Source organism: Labeo rohita, chromosome 21, assembly GCF_022985175.1.
Source record: "Labeo rohita strain BAU-BD-2019 chromosome 21, IGBB_LRoh.1.0, whole genome shotgun sequence".
Taxonomy (NCBI): Eukaryota; Metazoa; Chordata; class Actinopteri; order Cypriniformes; family Cyprinidae; genus Labeo; species Labeo rohita.
Genome location: NC_066889.1, coordinates 16817639 through 16838409, shown reverse-complemented (window position 1 = coordinate 16838409; position 20771 = coordinate 16817639). Strand labels below are relative to the sequence as shown.

At 35.7% G+C, this 20771-nt stretch overlaps 1 protein-coding gene across 6 annotated transcripts in view; it reads left to right on the top strand.

Moving 5' to 3' along the window:
• Positions 1-1464: 1464 nt before the first annotated feature.
• gria4b (glutamate receptor, ionotropic, AMPA 4b) overlaps positions 1465-20771 on the top strand; it is a 118304-nt gene continuing 98997 nt past the window's right edge. For 2 of the 6 annotated variants that reach the window (XM_051093950.1, XM_051093947.1), the window contains exons 1-2: positions 1467-1861; positions 4926-5084. In XM_051093950.1, the coding sequence (XP_050949907.1) occupies positions 1774-1861; positions 4926-5084 (247 nt within the window). In that variant the 5' untranslated portion in view covers positions 1467-1773. Of the gene's footprint in view, positions 1862-4925; positions 5085-20771 lie in introns of all 6 variants that reach the window. The other 4 variants (XM_051093949.1, XM_051093951.1, XM_051093952.1 and 1 more) reach the window with 3 other exon arrangements.

The following is a 20771-nucleotide window of genomic DNA, read 5'->3' as shown; positions in this document are numbered from 1 at the left end:
CTCATCCTGACGGCACCCATTCACTTCAGAGGATGCACTGGTGAGCAATTGTAATGCTCAATTTCTATAAATCTGTTCTGATGAAGAAAAAACTCATCCACATCTTGGATGGCTTGAGGGTGAGTAAACGATTGCAGAGTGAACTATTCCGTTAAAATATAAAAGCTTGTCAAAAATGTAAATATTTACACTTCTTTACGGAGCTAACAGAAATTAAAGTTAATATTTCTTGCACAAGCTCTGTGTTGAATTTCAATGGGGCTGCAGAGATTCAGGACCTTGGACAGAGACACTGCAGTCGACGTCACTCTCCAGAACGTCTGTTCACGCACAGTGAATGCCATGGTTGGTTAAAGCTGCCTAATTGATTTGCCCATTCAAATATCTGAGGGAGGACAAACGGCTGCAAATGACATTTAAAAGTCACTTTTGAAAGTATTTACTCATTTAAAGACATCATGGTATTTGAGAGAATACAGAGTGTCTCAATAGACTTGAAGTACAAATGGTTACTTGCTTCACAACGATTCGTCTGTAAAAAGTTTGAGCTATATGGTTCTTTGAACATTAAAAAAGTTCTTATAAGTTCTCTAAAGCACCAGTTAATTCTGAAAAACTGTGGAACTTAACAAATGTGGCATTTCTGCTTCTAATTGGAATGTTTATTTTTAAAAGCGTTGCTCGTTGACTAGTACGATCAATACATTTGTACAAAACCAAATGTCACTAACCCTCTGCTCATTTTTCACAGACAGCGTTGCTTAAACGCTACAGGTTTTAAGAGTGAGGACGAAATGAGGAAATGGAGATTGTGATGAACAGTAGCCTATGATTTATGATTTATGGGACTACAGAGAATAGAAAGTTAAAGACCAGAAAATGAAAAGCCAGTGGTCATTCATTAAATGTCAACAAAATGTGTTAAATTTAATCTATTTCAAAGACTCATGTCTGCCATTTGCTTTCGGTCCTGTAACATTTAGTTTCAGTGTCTAAATTTAGTATCTGAGCTGTGTCTCAAACTTTGATACAATATTTATTAAAAACACATGAGAAAATGTCAAAACCCTCCCTCAGCCATGATTTGTAGATGTTATATCAGATTTAAACAAGAGAACCTACTGATTCAGATCACACCAGTTCTGACATTTAACCTCCATCAACATGATCACAAATTAAATTTTAAATAATTGCGAAACTATAGTTTATTAACCACAAATTGTTTTATTTTTCTCCCATAAATCACCTCATGAGGGTCAATAATAGTGATTTAGCTCATTGTAATTGGTTTAACTGATGGAATTTTCTGTTTAAATTGGTTTAACGTACTAATAATATTAGTTTACGTGTATAAATAGTTTAACTAGTCTAACTTAGCTTTTGTTTCATCGGGACAGTCCAACCGAAACGGTGGTCGCGTAATAACTGCGCTTTCGCTCGGCTGAGGAGTAGAAGTCGCCTATGCTGTCTCGGAATACGGCATTGAAAGAGAATGAACACACGAACCCCCGCGAGCATGAATGTGTGTGTGTGATGGTGTAGAGAAGGCGCATGTGTGATGAGTGTGTATGTATATGTAGACACTGCCCACCGCTGTCGCGCTCCCCCCATCTTGCATGTGGACCGTCTACCGCCGGACGGAGTCGCACCAGGGTTCGTGCCACTGCAGGGGAAAAAACCCGGCAAGAATGGATTTCTAACAACGTTTCTCCTTTCTGTCCTTTACCCAACTGACGTCATCCTCAATGTCTCTCACAAATTTTAACTAACAAAATGAGGATTTCTTGTAACCAGCTTTTACTGCTATTCTCTTGCGTTTGGGGACTTACTATGGGTGCTTTTCCGAGCAGCGTTCAAATCGGTAAGTACGGCGGTTCACCTCAAAGATACGAGCTTCGCATTAAGTGCGTGAAACTGTGTCAAATGAATGACAAAAATAAGACCGTCTGCATCGGGGTCAACTGCGAATGTCAGTGCGCAAATAATGCGGTTGGAAGTAGGTTTTGTTGTATGACAGCAAAGGGTCATTTGGGGGGGAAATCATTTTTTGGATACTTTTTGTTTGTTTGTTTGTTTTTAGCTGTCAACCAGATCTTTGTGCCACGTTTTGGTTATGGCACCACTGCAGTGCTCTCCGTGGCTCTAACGGGATGTTGTTCTGAAGGTGGATCATCCTGAACAAGGGCACAAACGCAGTGAAAGTTTATTTATTTATAAAGAAATGCATGGTTGAATTAAAATAAGATGGATATATAAACACAAAGCGACTTACATATCAGTTCACCACCCCGTCAATGGAAAGTGGTTTAATTTATTCCAATACTGCATCAAGCCCTGTGTCATAAGCCCTGAGACTCCTGGTGCGTGTGAGATTCCTGATTTTATTGTTTGGCCGAGAATATGTAAAGTGCACTGTAATCTATATAGGAATAGAATGTTATAATCACACTGCAAAAACACCTCAAATTTACAGTGAAAAATTGGCAGCTGTTATTGTGTGGAATTTAATGTGGTGACGTTTCAGGCATTAATGAAGGCGTGTTGTTGTCTTTTACATTTTGTATGTTTAGGCTTTATTATTGACTAAGCATTGAAACAGTTTAAATAACACTGAGTCATTTTGAAAGAAAATAGCCAGGTTATGTATTTCTTTTTAGTTAACGAAAATAGTTTCAAAGTAACCAAAGTGTCAAGCTTTTCGTGTCACCAAGCAACGTGCGGACTAAAATCCAGAGTGGAACTGGAATGGAGTGATTCAATTTCCTTGCTCAAAGCGTTCTGTAATCACTCGGGTGGAAGTCCACTCCGGGTTTTCCATTTCAAGCTCCCCGCCCACTAGTGAGAGAAACCCACTCTAAAATGTTGAATTTATTTATTTATAGTGCTGTCAAACTATGAATCGCGATTAATCGCATCCAAAATAAACGTTTTTGTTTACAAAATATATGTGCCTACACTGTGAATGTTTATTATGTAGATAAATTTTGAAAATATTTCCATGTATTTCCATTTATATATTTATATTAATATAATTTATATTATATATCACTCTCAGAAGGATGTGTGTAATTTTTACATTTTTGTGTTGACTATCTTAACATGTGTTGTGTCATTTTGTGTACATATTTAACACAAAATTTTGTAACTGTAATACAGTAGTGTGTAGAAACTTAGCAGGAATAACACATAGCTGAGTTAAAATGAACACAAAATGTGTTAACTAGACAACAGAGGTGTAAGAAACAATGCAGAAACAATGCCTAAAAATGTTAAAGACAAATTTTTAACATTTTTAAGAGTGATTAAATATATGAACATAACATTTTTCTTAACATGCATGTGTATCTATATACATAATAAATATACACAGTACACACACATATATTATGTAAACAAAAACTTTTATTTTGGATGCGATTAATCACGATTAATCGTTTAAAGCACAAATTTATTTATTTTTAATAAACTGATAACCACAAGGAAAATAGAAGGCAATGAAGTCAAATAAATCATAGTTGACCTTTCCATGGCAATGGCTAAAAAACATGTATAAACAGAGCAGTTTGTTTGAACAAACAAACAAAAACATCGCTTTAGAATACCCCTTTATAAACTAGATTATCCACATTCTGCCTAATGTTCTCCTTCAGACAATAAATGTTTGATAATATTGCACATTATAAGAAAGTTTAAAATAAAAACGATATATTACAGTTAAGAAGCACTACAGTTCTGGATTAACTCACACAGTCCCTTACTAAACCTTGTAACGTTCCAATCGTTTTCCTGTAAATGTAATAGACTTCTTAGATCCCAATACATGTTATAATCCCATCAGAGTTGCTGTTGTCATAATACAATATAATTACGTGAATTACATGTAGGATTTAAATGAAACATACATTGCATCACATCTGGTTTGTGCGCATGCGCACGGTGTAGCGCACTTACGCGGAGAGGAGAAGCCAGAGGTTTATATGTATATCGCTTGCTCTCAGGACCAGCAAAGCAGAAATACGCGCTGTTCTATCACCTACAGAGAAGAATATAACCGGAGAAGGCATAGTTATGCGCTAGGGAAAGCAAAGTTACAACACACGCATCTGCTTAAGCACCTGCCACATCAACCTGTGTTTATGAGTCTCTTGATATCGTTTAATATGAAGTGCACTTCGTGCTTTGGATAGCTTAGGTCGTGCGCTTTCCCCTCAGCAGTTTGCTTGTTCCGTGGCGTCTGCGATTGGTTATTCTCAAACGCATTTTCCATTAAAATGCGTTTTTGTAAAGTGACTGCACTGACGGAGTTTCTCCATGCACGACAAGCAGAAGCCGGTCAATAGTGAAATTTGACCAGTATTTTCATTATCGATTAGTCGTTGAAGACCTAATTTTGGCAATGCTTTTAAGTAAGCTACATGTATTTTCTTGGTGAGTGTAGTATGGATTTTCACCGTGAATTATAATGGCAATTTTTACTTTTTCAGAGAAAAAAAAAATACTAAAGTAGCCTATTATACAGTACAATAACATTTTAAACAGAAATGTGATTTATTTTACACGGTGTATTGTAAGGTTATCTAATTAATACGTTTTCATGTTTACTTTTTCTGACAAATAAACGTTTTTATAGTACCCAATTTTGATATTCCAGAAAGATGTCATATATGTGCATAATGGGGTTATTTGCCTGTGAAAGCTCAGTAGAGTGTGCAAGTGTGCACTTGACTCATCTGATGTGGCATGTTACTTGAATTTCAATATCCTTGAACCATGTGTATTTTTGTACTAATATCTCTTTTTTTTCTTAATCACGTAGCCAGTTTTCTATATGACGTCTTTGGTGCAATGTGTTATTTTCCCCCTCTCTTTCACTTCTCCTCTTTTCTTCTTTCTCGCTACACACACTCTCTCTCTCTCTCCTGCAGGCGGGCTGTTCATCAGAAACACAGATCAGGAGTACACCGCCTTTCGGTTGGCCATTTTTCTTCACAACACAAGCCCTAATGCATCCGAAGCCCCCTTTAACCTGGTACCCCACGTGGACAACATTGAGACTGCCAACAGCTTCGCTGTGACCAATGCCTGTAAGTTCAACCTGAAGCTGCATACTGGATATTTACAATAATGCTGTTTTAGCCAGAGAAATAGAGAAGGGCAGATATTGTTGGACCTAGAGTTGATTTGGATCAAGTCCTATTTCCAATATGAAGAGGACCGAATTTAAGCTAATGAGAATCATACCTGCTATGTGAACTGAACAGCAGTTCAGGCCCTCCATGCAGTGCGATAGGGATTGCCTGGCCCCCATCCAGTAAGCACGGGTGTCTCTTTGTGAAATTTGTCCTCTGGCTCTCAACTGGCACAAATACAGGCTAAGTGCATGTAGTATACGGTATACTCGTGTATGCACCCTTCCCCCAATGCCCTAAGCTGGGCCTTCTCACTGTGTGTTCATGTGTGTGAATGTTTGAATGCATTCATGTGCTTTCTGCTGACATATGTGCTGGCATTGCATAAACTGTGTTTGTGTGTTTGTGTTCAGATTTTGCTGTAATACAGTCTAGGTCTGCCATAGTTTGTTTATGAACCCCTTCTGGTATTTCTGCTGTGTGGTCCCATGGTTAGGCCTGTGGGCCAGAATGGTGGTTGTGCATTAAGCCAGATCCATGATGATGTCTCATTAAGGTGCACCATATTTTCCGAACATCTTTTTGCTATTTCCCATCATGCTTAATGGTTTTGGACATAGGGTCGGAGGGGAATAGTGAAGATCAGCCACGGTTGTGCCTGGACTTTTGGTTCTTCCTCTTTGTACCCGGTTCAATTGCTATTTTTATCACGTAATGTTCCGTGCTCAGCTCTAACCACAGAATACAGTGTTCCTTATTTTCTTGTTATCTACTGTGCTGTGATATGAAGTGATACGAGGACCTCTGCCTTCCCGGCAATTGTGTTTTGTGGAAAGTTTGAAAATATGCTACCCAAGAAATGTATTTCTTTAACTTCTGGCAGAGACAGGAGCATAAACCCCATGCAATCAAAATTGGAGTGTTGCAGCTTTTCTGTTGTTTCTAAAGCCATCTAGTGTACAACTGATTGAAACAGATACACGCATGTAAAATTTACAGTCACTCGCTTTCAGGAAAATGAAGGAATATTTTGATGACTCATATTGCACTATACAGCTCCAGTCAAATTAAATGTTCTGTAGGGAGAGATGTTTTGCACTGTATACCACTGTTTTCCAGTTAAAATTATTTCTTAAGTTAGAGTTTATGCTGCATAATATTCTTTTTTTAAAGAAAATATTTTAGTAAACGCTCTAAAAATGTATTGGTATTTTTATTACATTTAATAGAATTGTTCTTGAAATTTTTATTCAGTTGTGTAGTAAGTATTTTTGTCACAGAAATGTTTTGTAAAGAAAACTTAAGGCTATGAAAAATATAATATAACATATGTGACCCTGGACCAAAAAAAAAAACAGTCATAAGTAGCACAGGTATATTTGTAGCAATAGCCAAAAAAACATTTGTATGGGTCAAAATTATAAATTTTTCTTTTATGTCAAAAACCATTAGGATATTAAGTAAAGATCGTGTTCCATGAAGATATTTTGTGAATTTCCTACCGAATATATATAAAAACTTAGTAATATGCATTGCTAAGAACTTCATTTGGACAACTTTAAAGATGATTTCTCAATTTATTTATTTATTTATTTATTTGCACCCTCAGATTCAAAATTTTCATATAATTATATCTCGGCCAAATATTGTATGCTATCCTAACAAACCATACATCAATGGAAAGCCTATTTATTCATCTTTCAGATAATGTATAAATCTCAGTACTAAAAAAAATGACCCTTATTAATGGTTTTGTGAACAAGTGTCACAAAGAGACCAGTGTTTTGTTGTAAATTTTAAAATTATAAAGAAAACAAAAAAAGTTCATAAAAAAATATATTTCTAGAAAAAAAACTATATATATACATAGGTTATTACAGTATAAAATGGTATATATACATAAATGGTATATATACAGTATAAAATGGTGTATGTATGTATATATATATATATATATATATATATATATATATATACATATATATATATATATATATATATATATATATACATACATACATTACCACTCAAAGTTTGGGATCAGTAAGATTTGTAATGTATTTTAAATAAGTTTCTAATGCTCATCAAGGCAGCATTTATTTAATCAAAAATACAGAAAAAAATGTTATATTGTGAAATATTATTACAATGTAAAACAACGTTCTTCTATTTTAATGTACATTACAAATCTAATTTATTAAAATTAGTGATCAAAGCTTAATATTTCAGCATCATTACTCCAGTATTCAGTGTCACATGATCCATCAGAAATCATTCTAATATACTGATTTATTATCAATATTGGAAAAAGCTGTGCTGCTTAATTTTTTTGAAACCTGTAATACTTTTTCCAGGACTCTTTCATGAATAGAAAAATTAAAAAGAACAGCATTTATTTAAAACAGAAATCTTTTCTTACATTACTATACAATACTGTTCAAAAGTCTGTGGTCAGTACGTTTCTTTTTTTTGAAAGAAATGAATACTTTTATTCACCAAGGATGTCTCAAATTAATAAAAAAGTGATAGCATAGATTTGCATTGTTAGAAAAGATTTATATTTTGAATAAATGCTGTTCTTTTTTAACTTGCTATTCATCAAAGAATCCTGAAAAAAAGAATCGCAGGTTCCAGAAAAATAATTGGCAGCACAACGGTTTACAACATTGATAATTCTACTAATAAACCAGCATATTAGAATGATTTCTGAAGGATCATCCAACACTTAAGACTGGAGTAACAGCTGATGGAAATTCAGCTTTGCACACAGGAATAAATTATATTTTAAAGTATATTAAAATTAAAAAAAAACATTTTATAGTTATTTTAATTATGTGGTTTTGGCAAATAAATACATAAAATAACTAAATATTCTTTAGGCCACTAAAAATCAGAACTACTGAACCAACTGGGAAAAAAATCTTTACTGTTAAGCCTTGTTGAGCACTGACTACCAAGTATTAAATCATATTTTATGGCTGCGATTAAAGTATATTTGGCTGTTTAAACTCCCACAACCCCTCCAGTATGTCCTGCCCACAACTTTCCATTTCCTGCTCTCGTTAAGCAATTTCACAGTCTTTTTTTCTTTATTTTGACATATATGTTATCAGAGAGCTTTTCTTCTCGTCAACACTTTCTTGCCGCTGCAAAAATTCTTACACTCCTCATCCGGTGTCATAACACGCTGTGTTCTCCACACTCTGAGACCTGTCCGTGATGATAGAGTCGGCCCCTTGAGCGATAATGATGAATTTGTCTGAAATTTATATAGCCCATTTAACCTTCTCAGCAGATTAAACGCACGCGCCATCGTCGTGGTAATTCGAGCCAGCCTGATAAGTTCCTGTCCTATTACTGTGTATGAACAATCGGATTCAGTTAAACAGATTAATCGCCCGGTCCGTCACTCGCCATTTTGAGCGCAGTGTAAATCACTGCAGAGCAGCGGCAGCCCTGCTTGTGTAGTAGTCATACTACCAGCGATCTGACGTGGAGTGCCACATCCTCGGCGTCTCAGCCTTTCCTTCCTTCCTCTGTGACTGTCTGCAGCTCTGTTTGCAGTGTGTTGCACATGATGGCTTTTATTCCTCGCTGGGGAGCCATCGCTGCCACGGGAGGATGAGTAGAGGACAGATTATTCGCTCCCAATGATCTTTCTGCTTTCAGCCGCCTGTTCTTTCCCTCCATCCTCTCAGTTCTGCAGTGTTATTTTACACAGTCAGTTGTTAAATTAAGCGGGGAATGACAAATGCGTGTGTTTGGGGAGGGCGAGGGGCAATTTTGCATAGTAGGGATTTGTGTGACCTCTAGGACAGCCGTGCAAGTGGGCATGTTTTCAGCTTCTCAGCAGTGGGTATGTCAACTCAGCAGCGTAGTGCTGATACAAGCCACTTTTTGTGTAATTCAGTCATAGCCGAGACAAGTTTGTTTCCTACCGTCATATCAGTGTGCATGATAGCATCGCCACATGGGCATATGCCCCTCTCCACAGAGCTGCGCTCAACCTATTTACTCGCAGCACCACATGAGTGAACGCTGCTTTATAATATGGGCAAGGCAGCTGGATGAAGTGTTATTGGGGCTTTTAAATCGTTTATAAAGAGGTCATCAAGTAAAACGTTTGTACGCTTGCTATGGTATGTTCCAGTTATTCTAAACCCAGAAAGAAATAAAGAAAGAAATCAATCAATCAGAGAAAAATGTAAAATCTAGTTGTTCAGGATTTGTAAGCTGGTTGTTTTTAAAGGGATAGTTCACCCAAAAATTCTGTCATTAATTACTCACCCTCTTGTCGTTTCGAACACGTAAGACCTTGGTTCATCTTCAGAACACAAATTAAGATATTTTATCAAATCTGAGAGCGCTCATCAAAGACTGACTGGGAAGAGAAGAAATTGTTGAATAAAGTCATTATTTTTGTTTTCTTTGCACACAAGTATTCTTGAAGCTTCATAAAATAAAGGTTGGACTTCACATGGACTATTTTAAACGATGACCTTACTGCCTTTTTGGGTCTTGAACGTGGTAGTACTGTTGCTGTCTATGCAGGGTCAGAAATTTCTCACATTTCATTAAAAATATCTTAATTTGTGTTCTGAAGATGAACGAAGGTCTTATAGGTTTGGAACAACATGAAGGTGAATAATTAATGACAGAATTGACATTTTTGGGTGAATTATCACTTTAAATGAGCTGTTGAGCCTGCCAAAAAACTGATTGGAACTTTCTTGTGACTTAGTGGTTTGAATTAGACTGATTTTGTCATTTGGAAACTAGTGATGCACAGCAAAAACAGCAAAAATAATAAATGAAACAGCAAAAAATAATAAATGTTCCGTTTCAGCTGAAATATTGAGTCTGATATATTAGGTCTGCAATATTGAGGGACTTAAAAAAAAGATTTAGCTTTTTTTTTACCTCCTGTGAACATAAAAAAATTAAATCACTCAAATTTAAGTCCAGGTAACCAAAACTGTGAAAATCTATGAAAGTGTTTAGATGTAAATAAAAGCCCAAATCGTTAATCATATAAACCGCTCATTAGGGATGCATCAAAAAATTAAAATTTTTCGAAAAGTGGTTTCAGCATAAAGTTTGAAATATATTGCACATTTGCTGACGGACTTGAGTGGAATGACTATATGCTGAGGGCCAAAGTGAAAATCTTACATTTGATTTTTTTGATAAACCTCATATTTCTTTACAAGATTTAAACAGCTAATTTAAAGTGATAGTTCACCAAAAAATTACAATTCTTCCAATAATTACTCACCCTCATGTCACCCATAAGACCATCGTTCATCTTCGGAACACAAATTAAGATATTTTTGATGAAATCCAAGAGCTTTCTGAGCCTGCATAGACAGCAACGCAACTGACACATTAAAGGCACAGAAACCTAGTAGAACATTGATAAAATAGCCCATGTGACATCAGTGTTTTTACAAATCTATGAGATTCCTTTTTTTGCATAAAGAGCTCAAAAATACTAACTCGTGCAACCCCAGTGCTGGGAAACACTCTATGTGTGAGTAACTAATGACAGAATTATCATTTTTGGGTGAATTTGCAATGCCTTTATGACCATTTCGGATCTTTCTAAATGTCATTAACAATATCCTAATTTGAGTTTCAAGGACTGACCAAAGTCTTAAGGTGTGGTCGCATTAGCGACATTTTGCATGCAAAAAAAGGCCCATTGTCAGTAGCACTAAAAACCTCACCCCCTTTTCATCCAAGATGTTCCTGTCTTTCTTTCTTCAGTTTTAAGAAATTATGTTTCTTGAGGAAAACATTTCAAGAATGTTCTTCATATAGTGGACTTCAATGGTGCCCGTGAGTTTAGACTGGCAAAATGCAGTTTCAATGCAGCTTCAAAGGGCTCTACTCGATCCCAGCCGAGAAAGAAGGGCGAAACAATTGGTTATTTTCTAAACAAATGTACAATTTATATACTTTTTAACCTCATGAAACAGTGATGTGGGAAATTCAAACTTGTGGGCACCATATCAGTCCACTATATGGAGAACATTCCTGAAATGTTTTCCTCAAGAAACGTAATTTCTTTATGACTTAAGAAAGAAAGTCATGAACATCTTGGATGACAAGGGGGTGAGTAAATTATCTGTAAATTTTTGTTCTGGAAGTGCACTTCTCCTTTAAAGGTGAGGTCTAATGTTATTTCATGTATTCTGACTTATTTACACTACTAAAGAGTTGGATTCTCGTGCTAAAAATGACCAAAGTTTCAAAAAGCGAATTGGAAATACAGTATGACAGAGTATTTCTGTGCCAAATACACTCCATCAGGGTTTGTCTATTTCCAGGAGCATTTTTTACAATTTTTATAATCACTTTATTATTATAATCACAATGCTGTGTTGTCTTTAATGCCAAATGCTTGCATTTACCCAATTACTTTAAGCAATATTTTAAAATCTTGTCAATAACAATAGACTGTTTAAAATTGTTGCTGAATTACACATGTAAAAAACAGAAGCTCATAGGGTTGCAATATTATGACAAAAATCATTAATGTAGATTAATGTGCTTTTTATATAGTAGTAATGATAATTTGGGCCTGTCACATTCTGACTTCACAGACAAACATGTTGGTCCATGACGTTCCACTTCCAGAACAATAATTTACATATAATGTACTCACCCCCTTGTCATCCAAGATGTTCATGTCTTTCTTTCTTCAGTCATAAAGAAAGGAGAAAAACATTTCAGGATTTTTTCTCCATATAATGGACTGCTATGGTGCCCCGAGTTTGAACTTCCAAAATGCAGTTTAACAATGCGGGTTCAAACGATCCCAGATGTTTTTGTAAATGATCCCAGCTGAGGAAGAAGGGTCTTATCTATCGAAATGATCGGTTATTTTCATAAAAATAATACAATTTATATACTTTTTAATGTCAAACACTTGTCTTGCTCTTCCCGACCTCTGTTTTTTTCTGGTTCATGACAGTTAGGGTATGTCGAAAAACTACCAACTCATTTTCTCCTCCAATTTCAAAATTGTCCTACATCGTTGTTTTACCTTTTGTTTGTAAAGGGCTTTTGACCTTTGCGCATTCACTTTGTAAACACTTGGTCGGTACTTCTGCAGCGATGTAGGATGATTGGAATGATTTTTGAAGTTGAGGGAGAAAATACGATCAGAGTTTTTCGACATGCCCTAACTGTCTTGAGGCAGAATACAGGGAGGCAGTTCAGGCAGAGCAAGACAAGACGAGCGTTTGAGATTAAATTGTATTTTTTTAAATGAAAATAACCAATCATTTCGCTAGATAAGACCCTTCTTCCTTGACTGGGATCGTTTGCAACCACATTTGGGATAGTTTGAAGCTCAATTTAAACTGCATTTTGGAAGTTCAAACTCGGGGGACCATATCAGTCTATTATATGGAGAAAAATGCTGAAATGTTTTCTTCCAAAAATACAATTTCTTTACGTCTGAAGAAAGAAAGACATGAACATCTTAGATGACAAGAGGGTGAGTATTATCTCTAAATTGTTGTTTCTGGAAGTGGGCTTCTCCCTTAAGTGTCTGATTGGCCAATGCATTCCTAAGTTCAACAGAAACACATTTGATTGGTTATAAGGCTCAACGTTGCACAAAAAGTGCGGAAAAGCAATCTGATGCAGTGTGAGCAGAGGTAAATGAATTCTGCAAATTAATATATTTTATTCATTTCATTTTAATCGCATCAGTCATAATACATTGTTTAATTTGCCTTCCATTTATGGGCCATTTTTGTTTATTTTAGTGGCATTTTTGCCATAAACCCTTGTTAATCTCTGACACTGGTGCTGTCACGCAAAACTCCTAAACGTCCAAATTCACATTGTAATGACTGGATTTTGCTCTCCAAATTTCACAGATTAATGGTAGATGTAAATGTGACTTCACCTTTATGGGTTTGGTATGATATAAAGGTAAGTAAATAACGACAGAACTGTAATTTTTAGGCGAGGTTTTGGTTTCTGTAAAAAATGTATTTCATTGTATCACTATTGCCTTTTCATTTTAGAAGCTTGTGGCTTCCTATTATTTTTTTTTAGTCGGCAGCCCTGCAGACTGATTCTGGCTTTGCTTTCATTGACCTTGATGTTATTTAAAATGATAATATCTGCACCACTGCACTCCACTACAAGCTGCCTGACTCTGGCTCAACCAATGGCTTGATTTTGGGTTGAGACCACCTGCTAGACTATGAGACATTATTTTTCAGACCCCCTTGACAGCCTCCAAGTGCCCTTGAGTCGCCCTTTTCCCGAGAACGTTCATATTACTTCTGCCGCAAGTAGTACAGAGACAATGCACTTCACCTTTAGCATACTCCTTCATTTATTGTACTTTTTCGTTTGTCAATTTAGATCAGAGACACAATACTCTGAACAGATTGTTAGAGGGTATAATGGGAGGAGCTGTAAAACTGTATGGAAACAGTGTGCAGCATAATATCTTCAGCAGCGCCTTTGTTCTGCTCCATCTGGTTTTAAAATGTATGAAGCTTTCAATCAGGCCTCTATGAACACCGCAAGAGTCTCTTTGCTTTGTTTGGTCTGTCAACAGAGAAGATTATGTGCCAAACAGATAGGACTGTGTCCATGTGAGTGTTTAAAGCCACAGTGTCCCTCTGTCCCCATCATTCTCTCAGAAGGCTTTCTCTTCCAGGGGGTTTGGCTAGCTGAAAAGAAAAAAAATAGAGAGAAAACCGCACAAGCCAAGTGGTGACGAAAATAGCCAGGGGCTTGTGGGGACTGTTTCTCCAGATTGGATCCCTCTGTGAACCAAATACATCCCATATCGCTGTTCCTCCCTCTGTCTTGGTGTTTCTATATCATGCATATAGTATTTCAACATGGTAACTCTCTGTCTGTCTTTCCTCCAACTTGCTCATTAATGCGTGGGTCTAATGTTTGCATAAGTCTCGCTGTAATTCCTGAATCAATAGTTGTTTCCTGCGGCCATCTGCAGTGAGAGTGAAGAGGGGGTGAAAATCTCCAGTGATCTCAAGTTGTTTGATGGAGAGTCATGCTTCCTACTTGCAGCTCCAATTCTCCGTTTATTGACAGAATGATATGTGTATTGACAGAGATTCGTCAATAATTCAAAGCTGTGTCAAAATAGGAAATTCTCCTTTTGTCTTTATTAGGGTAAAATATTGTCTGGAAAATATTTAATTTTTGTTTACCTACTATTAGTTAGGGCCCTATGAAATCTGTTTCCAGAATTCTGTTTTTTTACATTTTAATTTTTCTGGATTCCATTATCTTTTTCCATTTTATTATTTTTTAGACTCTGTTTTAATGGTTCTAAATATATGTATATATTTATTAAAAGTTAAATGCATTTTATTTTTCTCAAATTCATTTTTATTTTTAACAAATTCTGTGTTTTCCATTAATGTCCTGGATTCCATTTTAATGGTTTCATTAAATTTTATAATCAAAGACATGTCTAATTAATTGATTTAATAAAGACTAATTATTATTTTACTATAATATATTATTATATTATTATAATATAGTATATTATTGTAATATATTATATAATATATTATAATAATATTATTTTAATTATTTATTTTATTTTTCCCAAAAAATATTTTTTTTCCCCCATTTAAATTTCCTTGGATTCCTTTTTTTTGATCATTTTATATTTTTTCTGGACTCATTTTTAAATGCATTTTTTTCTTTATTTTTACCAAATACTGTGTTTTCCATTCATTTCCTAAATTGCATTTGAATGGTTTAATCAAATTTTAATAATCAAAAGTATATTTATGTAACTGATTTTATAAAGAATTAATTTATTATTATTTTAATAATATCCTTTATTTTTTCCAAATTCCATTTTTTCCTTTTTTAATTTTTCTGGATTCTGTTTTAATGGTTAAATTAAAAAATATTAATCAAAAAGCATGGTCTTGTTAATTGTAATCATGAAACCTACACAATTTAACAGCAATTTATTAAAAGTAAAATATGTTTTATTTATTTATCAAATTTATTTATTTATTTTTTTTTTTTACCAAATTCTGTTTTCCATTCTGGATTCCACTTTAATAGTTTCATTACATTTGAATAATCAAAAGCATGTCTGATTTATTGATTTTATATTAAAAAAATGAATTATTATTTGACTATTTATATTTTTCCCAAATTCTGTTTATTTCATTTAAACTTTTCTGGATTCCTTTTTTTAGTGGTTGAATTAAAAACATTAATTAAAAAAAGCATGTCTGATTAATTGGAATCATTAACCTACACCATTTAACAGCAGTTTATTAAAATTTTTTATTTTTTTATTTTTGCCACATTCTGTGTTTTTCATTAATTTCCTGGATTCCATTTTAATGGTTTTATTAATTTGTAATAATCAAAAGCATATCTAATTAACTGACTTTATAAAGAATTAATTTATTATTATTTTAACAAAGAAACAAAGAAATGCTGTGTTGTGTATTTACATTTTATGGTAAATAAAATCTGAAATATTTTTTCTGGTAAATATTCCTTAAAAAAAAAAAAAATGTTTTAATAATACTTTTATTTTTAGGAGTAGTACTATCATTACATTAAGTAATATATTTATGTCACAGTTTCTTCAAATTAAACTGAACTTTTATACTGAAGAGTTCTAGAGATTGTTTATGTGTTCATGTGCTCTTATATTGAGGCGACAGATGTTGAAAACACTGTAAGTGTCACGCGCTTCAGTATGTGCGTCATAAAACGAAACCATGCGTCTGCGCCATTCATTCACACAGAGACACCCAGAACATCCAGGTTCGTGTTTAAATAGTATTTTTGCTGTTTAATATGCACAGACACTAGTCCACATTACGTTTTGATTTAAGCGCACTTACCTACTTTTGATTTATTCATCCTAAATTGGGCAAGTTCCACGACATTCCGCATTATACGGTTAATTCCATTTTTATAACTGGATTCCGCGGTTCCGTCTGTTTTCCCTAGTGTACATATATAAATCTGAAGGGAAACATAAAATTATTGCTTGCAGGAAAATAAAATATTTATGATTACTCTTATGACTTAAATTTGATATTACATGAAGATAAATTTAGCCTTGCAGCCGTCATGCGGTCCCTGAACTTCTTTTTAAAAAACCCTGCTCTCTGTTGTTGTTTTATAGAATATCTGTATTGTGTATTCATGGCTTTTTTTTGTCCCCCTTCATCAAAAGTCTGCAATGTGCCGACATGTTTTAGTAAATGCGTGGCAGAGTCTCTTTTTGCACTCTGCTGAGCCATTTCCTCTCTTCTCCCCTGGAGGCAGGGCTCTGGACACCCTTTAAGTGGTTGGGATTCACCTCGTGATTGAAAGTCTCGGGCGGCTGGCTCTCTGAGGATCCTGGGAAGTATTTTTGGGTTAGGTTCGATCCTCCTGCTTCAGTGGGCTCCGCTGTCCATCTGAAATGAGTTCCGGTGAGGATCTGTAAATAATGAAGGGACGGAGGCGACTGTTTGGGCTGTTGGGAATGTTGAAGAGGAAGGGGAGGTTATGTAGCGGTGCAGGGTTTCCTCGAACAAGACATTAGTATGGCCAGACAGTGCAGAGAACACACAGGGATGTCCAAAACACTACAAACTACTAATGAAACTGCAAACTGTTTTGAACTTTAATTTAATTGAACGGTATAAATTCAAAATTCAATTTTCCCCATGATTAAAAAAATGCTTGGTTGTTCCCCAAAGCACTTTTGAGAAATCTGTTAACTGGCGTGTTTGCCGAGGCCAGATATTTTCTATGGATTCTTTTCACTAGGCTCTACCGCATCTATCTTAGTGCTGCGCCAATATCTCCGCAGATTAGAGCCTTTGTATGTGCCTCAAAGTGTTCGCTTCACTGAGCAGCTGTCTCCGTCGAGGCCAGGTAGAGCCGATAGATTGGAAACCCTCTGAACCGCTTTCAAAGTCTCTTTCTCTCCCCGTGGGATTCGTACCTATGGCACCTTCCTCTGTCCTTCAAGCTGTGCTTCAGAAACACGGCGGGGCTGGAATGATGGATCACCTTAGACCCACGCACAAGGACGACAGGCAGGCAGGGATGGGTTGATGCTGGGGACGAAGTGGCTGTCCGTCAACTCTCCTCTGGCAGGTCCAGTGCTTTGTCAGCCTCCTTTCATGATTTTTTTGCCAGCGGATCAGACTGCTGCTACAGGGGAAACACAGATGCAGACACTTGCACGTGGATGTTAGGAGGGGTCATGGCAGACTGTTACATAAATATTTTACGCTGGACCACGATAAAGTGGCATTCCCAGTAAAGTTTGGAGAATTCTGGAAGTAACCTTGGCAAAGCTTGGATATTATGTCTTTGAATGCAAAAATTTGCTTGGAAATTGCTCATTCTGTGTTGTTATACAGTTGAGATCAAATTCAAAATCAAAAAGAATTGTTAATTATTTTTCCAAAAAATGGAAGGATCGTACAAAATGCATGTTATTGTTTATTTAGTACTGACCTGAATAAGATACTTCACATAAAATGTTTACATATAGTCCACAAGAGAAAATAATAGTTAAATTTATAAAAATGACCCTGTTCAAAAGTTTACATACACTTGATTCTTAATACTGTGTTCTTACCTGAATAATCCACAGATCCAGAATTTATTTGTTTAGTGATAGTTATTCATGAGTCTTGTTTGTCCTGTACAGTTAAATTATTTGCTTCTTCAAAAAAATCCTTCAGGTCCCACAATTTTGGTTTTCCAGCATTTTTGTGTATTTGAATCCTTATTTTTTTTAAAGATCCATCTTTTCACACTGAGGACAACTAAAGGACTCATATGCAGCTCCAAAAGGAAACACAATGCATTAAGAGCCGGGGGGTGAAAACTTATGGAACTTATGGAAAACTTATGGTGAAAAATGTACACATCTCCATTCTGTTCAAAAGTTTTCACCCCCGGCTCTTAAAGCATGGTTTGTCCTTCTGAAGCATCAGTGAGCGTTTGAACCTTTTTGCATATGAGTCCCTCAGTATGAAAAGATGGATCTCAAAATCATACAGTCATTGTTGGAAAGGGTTCAAATATACTAAAAATGCTGGAAAACCAAAAAATTGGTGGGACCTGAAAGGATTTTTCTGAAGAACTGTTCAGGACAAACAACGGACTCACAAACAACTATCACTAAACAAAAAAAAAATAAAAACAGCTGTGGATCATTCAGTTAACAACAGAGTATTAAGAACCAAGGGGGATGTAAACTTTTGAACCAGGTCATTTTTTTTTTTTTATAAAATATTCATATTTTCTCTTGTGGACTATATGTAAACATCTTTTATGTGAAATGTTGCATACAGGTCAGTACTAAATAAACAATAACATGCATTTTGTATGATCCTTATTTTTTCGTTAAAATAATTAACATTTTTAATGATTCTGAAAGGGGGAGGTAAACTTTTAACCTCAACTGTATGTATGTCAAGGGCCACAGTGCATACAATGCGATTGGTAAAATCAAGTTTGATAAGGTCTCTGGATTGTCATTAATGCAATTAAGAATCGTCCTGATTATGAATACATTTGTCATGACTGAAGATAGCTTTGAACAAGATGGAGTCATAGAAAAAATGACCTCCGCAGGCTTATTTCCATTTGTGTTGCTATTCTTTAGAGGATCAGAAAGTGAACATGATCTGTTCATCCCCAGCTGTCCCTATTTGCCCCGTGCTTCTAACAGCAGCAATTGATATGTAAGATATATGCATTGTCTCTGGTTATTTTTTATAGCTGAATCACATTTCTTTGGTAATGAGAGAACAGCATGACATGTACAGCCATTTTTGCTATGAAGTAAGATGGCTTTTATTTGTTGGTTAGATCTGTCAGTTGCCATATGGCACGACCAGAACGTTTGATCAGTCATGGCCTGTAGCCTCAGCCTCGTCTGCAACGACTGTATCAGCACTACACACCTCCATCTTGATATGAGTCAGTCAGCCACCTCGGCGTACGAGCGAGTCAGAATGATGGAGAGGTGTAGACAGCGAAATGAAAAGCTATGGATAGAAGGATGGATAATACAACAAAGAGCTGACACAGGAGAAAAGATGAATAAGTGCCTGGTGGAGAGGAATGGCACAGAGTACGGAACCAGACAGGTTTATTATTCCAGGCATCGTTTGGATTTCTGTTATGTGCACTGGAATTATAATATTTTCCCTTTGAACTTGACCAACAAAGAGTAACAGCAAACAAAGATGTGATATTGACTTTGTATGAGAGAAAGTAGAATGGGAGAAACTGTAACTCTCAGTGTGACAGCTGTAGGAATACACATTGTACATATTTTAAATAAGCTTTTATATTTTTAGTTTTTAGTTTTTTTATCTAAATGTTAGTCATTTTAATATTTTACCTTATTTATTTCAGTTAGCCAAGGCCACAGTTTTAGTTTTCTACATTTATAGTTTAAGTTTTTCATCTCATATTTATATTTTTGTCAGAGTTCTGGCAATGTGATTAAAAAAATAGATTTCCCAGCTGTTTTCTTCTACATTATTATTGATTGCTTTTGCCTGTGCAGTTCTCTCTGCATTTATTAACCATTTTAACCCCAATTACGGCCTTGCAGTTTTAGATCTTCTGATCAAATGTTAAACTCTCAGCCAGATTGCGTAAGACCCACTCTGTGTTTTTTGAGGAAATAAATGTTTAATTTATTCCTTTTTTTATGCCGTATTATATCCCACCTTGTTGAGTTGGTTATGTAACTACCCTTTCCCTTGACACTTCTAATGGGGGAGGTGTAGATGGAGGAAGGACTTATGTGAACTCTGTTGCTTACTGTTAATTACTTAGATAGTTAGGCTAGAAGCCTCTCTTGTGTACTGCCCCAATCTTTCTCATTGCCGTTTCTCTTTTTTTTTCTTTTCTTTGGCAGCATCAGCTCTTCACTAAAATTAGACAGGAAGATGCAATGAAACAGTAATTTAAAAGAGGATACAAAGAGGTCGACACATAATTCAGAGCTTCTAATTGAAAGAAGCAAAGCAAAAGAGATACAAGCTGGGATTTGATCAGTGATGCTGTTAGTGAAGTTTCGTCTTCATACATCAAGATGAACAGAAGTTCCTGTTCCTGTCTGCTCCCTGAGCATGAGTCATTTAACATGGCACTTTCTGAATCGCTGCTGAAAAAGAATCATTATACAACTGTTCCAGTCCTTGGTTGAGCTGCTTTCCAAGAGCACTAATGTAGTTCAACAGCACTGGGACTTTTCACTGTTTATGTCATTCAGCTTGTCTGTGTTTGCATGTTACAGACTGACTGTCAGGCTGTGTACGAGTGTTGGGGATTTTTCAGTGACTCTTTCTTCGGTAACATCGTTAGTAGGTGGTGACAAGCGAATGTCTGTATGAGTGAGTCAATGAATCATTCAAAACGCATATTCGTTCGAGACTAGCTGTGTCCAAAATGGAATACTTTCAGTGTTTTCAAAAGTTTACAGTAGTTTTTGCTACTGTACCAAAACTGGTAGAGAGAACCTTGAATTTTACTGGTTTGGGGTAGTTTTAGTCCAGGTATTTTTGCACAATGCTACTCTATTCATACTGTTTTTCGCCTACTATATAGTAGGGAACTAGGCATATT